General features: G+C 38.4%; 1 protein-coding gene across 1 annotated transcript; it reads right to left on the bottom strand.

Moving 5' to 3' along the window:
- Positions 1 to 2,961: 2,961 nt before the first annotated feature.
- On the bottom strand, positions 2,962 to 5,279 carry LOC146487703 (uncharacterized). The gene is made up of 2 exons (XM_085128835.1): positions 4,938 to 5,279; positions 2,962 to 3,647 (listed from the first exon to the last, which is right to left on the bottom strand). Exons 1-2 carry the CDS (start codon positions 5,165 to 5,167, stop codon positions 3,146 to 3,148), a joined length of 732 nt encoding a protein of 243 aa, XP_084984961.1. The 5' UTR covers positions 5,168 to 5,279; the 3' UTR covers positions 2,962 to 3,145.
- Positions 5,280 to 10,636: the final 5,357 nt, after the last annotated feature.

The raw sequence follows: 10,636 nt of genomic DNA, 5'->3' as shown, positions 1-10,636 counted from the left end.
AAGGGACAAACAACGAGATAGCCTGCGTTGCAGCCGGACTTGTCACTCAATACCTGTAGAGAACTCGATATAGTCTATATCAGGGATTTATAGACTGCCTGCGACGCAGGCTAACAACGAGATTATTTAAGCAAAATAATTAAAATGTCGTCTCCTGTTAACTAGCGCCTTTAAAGATTTTAAAGATATATTTTCGTCAGCTATAATACAGTTTGATCTCGGTTCGGTTACCAAGCTGAAAATTGAAAAGTTTTGGACACGGAACCCTATTTCCCAAGTTTACGAGTTGTTCTTCGCTTTGCGAAAATTCAAAAGTTCTAGCCGACCTTATTTCGGATTTTTAATGAGAAATGTTTCCTTCGGATAACGAAAGGAATCACTTTCGAGCGTTACGAGATTTTAAGCTGACATTTTTCTCGTAGGAAACTGTAGATTTTCTTTAAAACTAAATCCAAATTTCAGAGGCGATTAAGGTCTCAGGACGAACAGATATCCACCGAAATGAAGCGTTGAGTGTGTCCCTGATCAGAGCATGTACAGCTCGAATCGACAGCGTACAGGAGTGTACCCTAACTGTTATTCTACAAGAACATACTTTATATAGGGTAAGGATTTAGGATATTATCCACAGGCTGAAAATTAGAGACAATTTAGAAGCTGGCAAATTTTAAAGAAAAAAAATCACCACAGGAGAGGTTTTTCCAATAGTTTTCAACTGAACATAATCGAATGGTCGCGCTTTAGAATTTTTCATCTTCAGTCTCAAGCGTTCGACTTCGTTAGGCCAGGCCGTTAGACAAGTCAAGACACGCAAGTTTTTATGTTAAAGGATTTCATGAAAGTCTTTAATAAAGCCACTACAAAGGCATTTATCATATTTTGCCCGCAATCCCACCACTACTGTACTAAGCCGTCAAATTTTCAAACGGTTGTGTTGAAGTGTCTTAGCCCGTACAGTATATTGCCCTTGGACAACTCTCAAGTTATGTTAGGAAGCCAATACCCCTTTTTTCTATTTCATTTTCCTTTTTATGTCATTTCAGCTTTAGTGCTTTGTAGGGGTACATAGAGTTATTGTTGTTGCTGTCGTTGTCGTTGCTGCTGTTGTTGTTGTTGGACGAGGAGAAGGAGAAGGAGGATGAGGAGGAGGAGGAGGGGCATCTGTCTCTCATGGTCTTTCAAGTCGCCCCTGACTGCGAAAAACATGTCAAGGCGATGGAGAGAAATGACAACAAAACGTAGCCCGCTAGCACTGACAGAACTAACCTTTGTTATTGTTCAACACATCGTAACACTGCCCAAATATGGTCGTGATGCACTCAATATTCGTCGTCCGTAGTCAACAGATATCCTGCGATATACGTAATTTCGTATGTGGGGGAGAAAAAGGGCAAAATAAATATCGTCTCCAGCTTTTCTGCAATAAAACTGTGCTTTTTTTATCGATGTGTTGACTAATAAAACAATTATCCTGCTCTATCTTGTGGAAAATCTACAATTTAGCCAACTCTCACTACGGCCTCGTCGGCAAAGTATCAGGCGACATTTAGTGCGATTTCGCACGATAATTGTTTTAAGAATTTTAAAATTATCTGAGTGAAAAGTGTGTAATTGATCCTCTCCCTTTCGATGGAATAAAATTAAGATTAAGATAAAGATTGCAATAATCAACATGTAAATAGAAAAAAAGCACAAATAAACATTAGCATTATCATTATCATCATAAGAAATACTGAAAAAGAAAGTTGAGAAAAGCTTTTCTTTTTTTCTAAGGGCATTGCGTTGCCCATTTGCCAATAGGCCGCCGATAAAACCAGGAACATGGAACATTCCGGAACACGAAAAAAAATTAAGATACAAAAAAAATTAATTAAACAAAAATAAAGGAAAAACTGAGAAAAAAAGTGTGTATATTTATATAAAATGAAATTACATTATATCCGAAAAAAATTCAGATAAGAAGAAGTACGGAGTAGGTGGGAAGGTAGTATAAATGGGGTGTTGTAACTGACCACACTGGGTGAAGGCGCAAGTACTTTCCCGCCATTTGCAGCACGTGCTTATCGTACGCTACTGCCAGAAATGGATCAGTTCCGGCTCGGCTGACCAAAAAATCAAGTTTCCTGATGTTCGGAGAGGAACTAAAAGTCGTTCGCGCAGTCCTTTTACCAAAACCCTCCCGGGCTACACGCGTCTTCGCCTAGGGCCTCACGTTCCGTATTTGTACTCCTTTGTTGGTCGTTATTATTATTTTTTTGTATTTTAATTTTTTTTTTTTTTTTTCATGTTCCGGGATTTTCCGGAATGTTCCGGAATGTTCCATGTTCCTGCTTTTGTCGACGGCCTTTGCCAATATTCACAAATGACGATTTTACGAAGAATTTAAAAAATAAATAGCTTAAAGGGAAAACAGAGGCACTTTTCCACGAGTCGTTCAGATTTTCAAAGAATCAGTAAATGTTTCCTGCAAATGCCAGCTCTTCTGCTTTTCATCCGGCCTTAAACGAAAATCCTGATAGTAGCTAAAAATGAAAAGAGTAAGAAAATCGCTTAGTTTTCCAAAAGCAATGAAAGACAAACTTAGCATCTTTTTGCGCGTTTTACTCGCTTTCACAGCAACCAAAAAAACGTGAGTGTCCCTCTAGTATCTGCTGTTTGAATACCGTAATTCTCTCAAACTATAGGTATACCACTGGAAAAAGTTGGTCAATCCGCCAGTTGTAACTGTTATTCACTGATTGAGCCATTGGATGTTACTGAAACATCTGCTGAATCTGCTGTGTCACCAATCAGTCCTTGCAAACCTTAATTGAAAACACGAGATTTAAGTTCACTTTTTTCATAGCAAGCTTGGGCCTAAATCGAGTGATGATTTCGTTTGAGGACGAGTTAAGGACGAGCAGGGAGATCAATGACTAAACAGAACTGCCAGAAAGAGAATCAATCAAAACACACAGTGACTGACAACTGGGGAGCGTGTTTTTATTCACTTATTCCGGCTGATCATCACACACGGAATTAAAGATATCATTCCTATTCTACTTCCTTTTTTTATTCCCCTTTAGAAATACTAATTAAAGAACAGAATCTGTCGACAAAACTACTCAAACAGTGTTTTTGCTTTACACGTCCCCTACTCTTGCACTTAATATTTTGTGCTGCAGCTGTAACACCACGCAGTCCCTTGCAGGTTCAGTGTGTTGATGTTCTTGCCAACCTCCCTGCAGAACCTCGATCTTATGCTCGGCTTGTCCCAGAAATCAATCCCAATTTTGACGGCGTTCTGATCCTTGGGGTCATCTACTCCGCCCTTCTGAACTCTGTGGGCAGCATACAACAGAAGCCAGCGGCGGATGGAAGCAGCCCGTCCAACCCAACCATAATGGATGTTTCCCGGTACGTCATAATTCACACATCTTCCACACAGGGTCACGGTACGCGGGCAATTACGTGGACACGATCCCTTAGTAAACGTCTGAGTGCGCTTAAAATCCCACGGTCTGCCATTACCGACGAGTTGTGCGAATTTGTAGAGACACCTGGGCCAGAGAACGGTCTTGTACCAGGAGCGGCAACGTCTGATCTCAATGTGGTTCCTGTTCCAGTTCATCTGGCGAATCAGCCATCTGGTGATGTCTGGTCCGCATCTGCAATAGATGAAGAACGGATCTTTACAGAGGAATTGGGATTTGTCTAGTATTTGCGCGTGTTTGTGTGTGCATTGTGTCAGTGCGGAATGTTGGGTTGTGCTCGCAGTTGTGTCTCCATGTAAACCGACTGGCCAAAGTCTATATCTCTCTCGCAATAAGTGCACCGTGCAATGGAAGACTGTTCCTTGTACTATTAAATAAAATCCTGAATGGTTCAGAAGACTTGGTATCAAAAGTTTCAGTTTATTGTTTTTGTCAAAAGTTGTAAAAAACGCAAAACAAACTAATTATTTAAACACTAATGGCGAGGAAGCCCAAGGGAGGCCACCGGGATTATAAGGAATGGGCTCCCTCAGTTAAGTAATTAGAACAAAGTATTTTCATAGTTACACATGCATGGGACCAAAATCAACGGCAGAGCTACAGGATATCTTAAAAATATATTACATAGTCATGTTAATCATAGCTAGGCTAAAACTAAAAAATAAAAAAAATGAAAGTGAAAAGCAGAGGTAAATAAATATATCAATGAATATTATGATAAGAGGAATGCTTTCAGCTTACTACAAAAGAAAGCGGTACATGTTGCATTTAGGACCTTGGAAACTGATGGAGAACTTTCTTATATTAGTCCTGCATTGTGGTAAATAAAAAAGCTCCGAACTTCTAGTGCCATAGGAATGCACTTTGCGTGTCACCAAAAACATGTTATTGAAGCTATAAGCAAGAAAGCCAGTGTTATATTGACCAAGACTGAAGATTAGTTATAATTACTTTTAACAAATCAAGCGCCACGCAGAAAAAGAAGAAGAAAAACGAGACAAACAGATTCAAATAATATCTGGCATCCGAAATGAAGGCATTGAATAAATGCCATGGATAGTATTTCAAGACTAAGAGAGTTTAAAAAAAATAGGACCTTAGAAACTAATGGAGAACTTTCTTGTATTAGTCCTGCCTTGTGGTATATAAAAAAGCTCCGAACTTCTAGTGCCATAGGAATGCACTTGGCGTGTCACCAAAAATGTGTTATTGAAGCTATAACGAAGTAAGCCAGTTATATATTGATATATTGATACGCTTTCAAGACTGAAGATTAGTTATAATTACTTTAAACGAATCAAACGCCATGCAGAAAAAGAAGAAGAAAAAACGAGACAAAAAGATTCAAAACATATTTGGACTTGACATGAAAGCATTGAATAAATGCCATGGATAGTATCTGTAGCTCACGAGACAAATGGGTGAAAAGAATTCGTCCTTATTAGCATTTGACTGATCTTTTACCTCTTGTACAAAAAACCCCGTTTTTCTTTTTCCTTGTCACTTTGTTGTTCCTCGTATTTTCCTTGTTCCACCTCAGTCGTATCGTCGACATTAAATGCTTGAGCATTAGACTTATCTGCCTCCACACCAGGCTCATTTCCAAGCTGATAATCGTCATTTGGCGTGGCGATTGCAAGTGCCGCTACAAAGAAATAAACAAAGAAAATAGCTTGGATGAAATTTTTCATCATCACGCTCGACTTTTTGAAAACTTCTTATATAAAACAGCGCAAACGCCTTAAGACAACGAGTGATGCTCAGGTTACACTTCCTTTACCATAACGACCCCAATGACGCTTGGTGTTTTGAAACGGGACTTTTGACGTCTCTAAATTCTATCAGTTTACTTCCGCTTTCATCATCGATTGTTTGCCAATCAAATTGCGCCAAATTTTACCGAAGTTTACTAACACTGGTTGACTTCCGGAACATTCATAATAACTTTTTGTTATTTTATTTTATAATTGAGATGTAGAACAAACCTGTTTATTGACAATTATACTGCCTGGTATTACCCGAAATAACTGTAGTATAGAATACTAAGTCAGTTATTTTAAATAACCGTTTAAAAGCCTACAAGAAACGACAGATCGGTCGCTTTTTGCCGTAAATTTACACAATAAGGGGCCGCTCATTATTTATCGGAGGGGGGGGGGGGCTGGGTGATTTTAGGGGGGGACCTGAAATTTTGGCCAGTAAAAAAGGCGGGTCCTGGAGTAATTGCTGAGTTATGGAGGGGAGGCGGGCTTGAAATTTTAAAAAAGTCAGTGTTTAAAATGGAAAAGTTAACCCTTTGTATATGGTGTTACTTAAAACACTACTAAAAATCTAGCATAATTATACACATATTTACAGCAATGCAACCGCAACTGAAGTATAATTAAATTGTATAGTTGTTACCCCAGTTCTACAAGTGCAGCAGTGGATCAAGAAACCACAAAACTTGTATTAAAATCTACTACAGATGTATGTTATTAAGTGGTTGAACTGTTCTGCGAAATGAAGAAAACCGTATAAGAGAAGTGTGACATTCTAGATGTATATGTACAGTAAATGTGAACATTTTTAATAAGTTCGTTAATAAATACAAAGTCGTAATGCAGAATTACTTCGAATTTTTAATCTAGATACGGTCAACTCTCTCTAAGCGGACACCTCTCTTAGGCGAATCACGAATCCCTAACTTTAAAAAAATTGGGGTCTTTTTTTTTAGTTATAATTATTAAAGTAAAATTAGAGGTGTTTTTAATAGGTTATAATTTTGTTATGGTAACCTATTACGTCAAGAAAACAACTATAACTTGTTCACTAATAACTGGGCATTTGTTTGATATCGCCGTTGTTGTACTAACTGATAAGGAGTGGTAGTATTTATACGTCAAAGTGTAAGTGTTGGAAAGTGCTAGAAACCAGTGCCATCCTCCTTAACAGGAAAAGCGAGGACATTTCCTTGCCATGACTTCCTTGTCATGACATGTAGGATGGAGTCGATGGACCTTTTTGGCAATCGGATATCGTTCTTAAAGTACAATGTTGGTTTTTTTTAGTGGAGGAAAGAAAAACCGGACGAACAGGGAAGAGGACCAACAATAAACTCAACCCACATGTGGTGCCAATTGACCGGGAATCGAACCTGCCGGGCCACACTGGTGGGAGGCGAGTGCTCTCACCACTGCGCTATCCCTACTCCTCAGTTTGTGTTTGTAAATTAGATTGCTTGTCCTACCAGTTTTCGTTTCAATTAGTTGTCTCGTCTACCAATTTCACGAAGACAGTGGACTTTTAAACAATCGAAGCCTAACAATGACTTTTCATTTTCGAAAATTTACATATTATAAAACAATATCTCTGTGGAATTAAACTACAGCCATACCTAGTATGACTCTGTTTGAAAAATACGATAAAACGTTCAATTCGTGTAAAACAGAGTATTCGGTTTAAGTAAAGGGCAATGTCACCGATATTTAGTGTGCTTTTAAATAGCCATAAAACGCATTTGGATCGATGGAAATGTTAAATTAATGATTCAGTAATGTTACTAATTACCCTAAAAGTATACATAACCTTGTATTTGTTATCTTTTGGTGGAGATGGCTTGGATGGAAATGATTACAACTTCAATTTTTCCAAGTTCTTCCTAGATGTTTTGCAGAAATTGGTAAAAACTTATTTATAATTTGTTCTTCATTGGAGAAATCAGTTGATATGTTCCACCCGGTGCTCTAGAGAGAAATGGTTCTATGTTAAATCTTGGAGTTGCTTTGATCAGAATCAGGCAAAGACAGTGTGTCTTAAAGTAGGTTTTGTCTTTGTTCAGCTGTAATGACACACGACCACATCAGCTCTGCTGTCATCCTGGCCCTTTAGTTGTTCAAAGAGCGGATAACTTCATCCCGAAGATAAGTCGCTGTCAAGCAGATAAAATATATTGGTTGGAGTACATTTTATCCACTGGATAGGGTTATTCGCTCTCTGAACAATTAACAACCGGGTCAGATTATCGAGTATAAGATAATTTATCCGTACGCAATTAATCGGGCCGAATTGGCACAAAAAAAATACTGCCAAAACGGACGAAAATTGGCCCGATTTATAAAAATCTGTAGCAGTGTCACAGATATTTCGAATCAGGTCCATTTCTCGCCAGCTCGCTACACTGGCAGAAAAAACTGCCGACAAATAACAACATGTTAATCGGACCCATGCGATTGAACTGAGACCGATTAATCTGTAAGTGTTTTCATTCCGTTTTATTCCAGCGCCTTAGCAGCTGATTTTCTCTCCAAACTGAGTCTTGCAGCAGATAAGGAAGATTGAAAACAGTACGACTAATCGCAGTCTAACTAACGGCAATTTCTTGGGCATGAAACGCTCGTTTGGCTCTTTTGGGCAGTGTTTGCTCGGTTTTACTCCAAGCGAGATCGTTAGAAGCGCTTTAAAGTATTAACAACATTCTAAGCACTGGTGAGCACTTCAGGAAGAAAGGAGAGGAAAAATAATACATAAAGGCGAACTAGGTGACTATCTTTTCCAATTGCATCTCAAGGCCTGCTTTTCCTTAACTTGGACTCACTCACTTTCCCGCCTAAGTTGTCTGTCTCAGCAGGGTACTTACCTTGATCATTTGGTTCGGTGTAAAGAGATGAACTGATAACTGAAGTTAGGTTTTCAAAGCGTAAGAAGTCTCTCTAGTGAAAGCAAGACATGAGACTCGCTCCTTCAAGTTATCTTGTTAAAGTACCCGATGAATTGTAAGTGACTTGGTGGAGAATAAACCAAGATTAGAAGTACGTAGAAGGCGCAAAGTGACTTCCCAGCTGATCAGAGTGCTTAACTCCGTAACAAAGCATGTTTATGGGACGGCTGTGCTAATCATAGAAAAATCATTTTGCAACGTGCCTCGATAAATGACGGCTGTCCGCTTCGTGAAGTTTATAAATTGGAATTAAACAAATCGCATTGAGTTTCTCAAGTGTTCTTATTTGGTCGTCAATGAGAAAATAACCCTTTCGCAAACACAGCAGAAACAAAAACGAGAACGTCAAAAAATAAGGTTTTTAAGATCGAAATAATGCCACGTCCTTTAAGAACTTAAAATAATATTTTGATCAGCCTCTGCAATATGAAATTCAAATGTTTTAAGGCCTGGGTACCAACTGAGAATTCCTCTTTTTCTTTCTAAAACTAAACGCTGTTGCATGCTAATTATGGCTAACTGAGCACATTCGACCAAAATCACAAAGTGGATCAAATAAAAATGAATAGGTATTTCTAAAACACGTTTTTCCGGTTGCCTTCGTGGTTGTCAACCCAGTTACAATGAGAAGTACTTGAATCGCAGCACTCCAGTAAGGTTGTGTAATGACTTGAGCCAGAGTGTCACACCTTCAGGTATCAGTGAGGGGCAACTAACGAGATTATTTAAGCAAAACAATTCAAATGTTGTCTCCTGTGTTCCCAGATCGTTTAGCTGCCCTTTAAAGATTTTAAAGATATATTTGCGTCAGCTATAATACAGTTTGATCTGTTCGGATACTTAAGCTGAAAATTGAAAAGTTTTAGGAAAGGGAATCTTATTTCCCAAGTTGACAAGTTGTTCTTCGCTTTGCGAAAATTCAAAAGTTCTAGCCGACCTTATTTCGGATTTTTAATGACACATTTTTCCTTTGCATAACGAAAGGAATCACTTTCGAGCGTTACGAGATTTTAAGCTGACATTTTCCCGTAGGAAACTGTAGATTTTCTTTAAAACTAAATCCAAATTTCAGAGGCGATTAAGGTCTCAGTACGAACAGATATCCACCGAAATGAAGCGTTGAGTGTGTCCCTGATCAGAGCATGTACAGCTCGAATCGACAGCGTACAGGAGTGTACCCCAACTGATATTTTATAAGAACATACTTTATATAAGGTAAAGATTTAGTATTTTATCCACAGGCAGAAAATTAGAGACAATTTAGAAGCAAATTTTAAAGAGAAAAAAAAATCACCACAGGAGTGGTTTTTCCAATTGTTTTCAACTGAGCATAATTGAATGGTCGCACTTTAGAATTTTTCATCTTCAGTCTCAAACGTTCGACTTCATTAGGCCAGGCCGTTAGACAAGTCAAGACACGCAAGTTTTTATATTGAAGGGTTTCATGAAAGTGTTTAAGAAAGCCACAACAAAGGCAGAACTAACTTTGTTCTTGGTTGGAAGACTACCCAAATATGGTCATGATGCACTGAATATTCGTCGTCGGTAGTGAACAGATAATAAATTTTATCCTGCAATATACGTAATGTGGTATGTCGGGGAGAAAAAGGGCAAAATAAAGATCATCTCCAGCTTTTCTGCAATAAAACTGTGCTTTGTTATCAATGTGTTGAAGAATAAAACAATTATCCTGTTCAATCTTGCGGCAAATCGCCTAATTTTAGCCAACTGGGCCTTCGGTTTCGTCGGCTAAGTATCAGGCGACAGATATGTTCCGCACGATTTCGCAGGATAATTGTTAAGTCTGCTGAAAAGTGTGTAATTGATACTTTCCCTTTCTATGGAAAAAATAAATACTGAAAAAAGTTGAGAAAACCTTTCCTTTTTTTCAAAGGGAATTGCGTTGCCCATTTGCCAATATTCGCAAATGACGTTACACTGAGAATTGTCAAAAAATTAATCATTATGCACGAGTTTTTCAGATTTTCAAAGAATCAGTAAACGTTTCCTGCAAATTTTAGCTTTTCTACTTTTCATCCGGCCTTAAAAGAAAATTCTGATAGTAGCTAAAAATGAAATCGCTTAGTTTTCCAAAATACATGAAAGGCAAACTTCTGTAGCATCTTTTTGCGCGTTTTACTCACTTTCACAGCAACTAAAAAAACGTGAGTGTCCCTCTAGTGTCTGCTGTTTAAATACCGTAATTCTCTCAAACTATGGGTATACCACTGAAAAAAGCTGGTCAATCTGCCAGATGTAACTGTTATCCACTGATTGAGCCATTGGATGTTACTGAAACATCTGCTGAATCTGCTGTGTCACCAATACTCCTTGCAGACCTTAATTGAAAACACGAGATTTGAGTCCACTTTTTTCATAGCAAGCCGCTTGGGGCTAAATTGAGCAGGGAGATCAATGACTAAACAGAACTACAGAAAGAGAATCAATCAAAACACACAGTGAC

Source organism: Pavona decussata, unplaced genomic scaffold (assembly GCF_977016875.1).
Source record: "Pavona decussata unplaced genomic scaffold, jaPavDecu1.1 SCAFFOLD_14, whole genome shotgun sequence".
Lineage (NCBI taxonomy): Eukaryota > Metazoa > Cnidaria > Anthozoa > Scleractinia > Agariciidae > Pavona > Pavona decussata.
The sequence above is the reverse complement of the archived record's forward strand: the minus strand, read 5'-3'. Positions and strand labels throughout refer to the sequence as shown.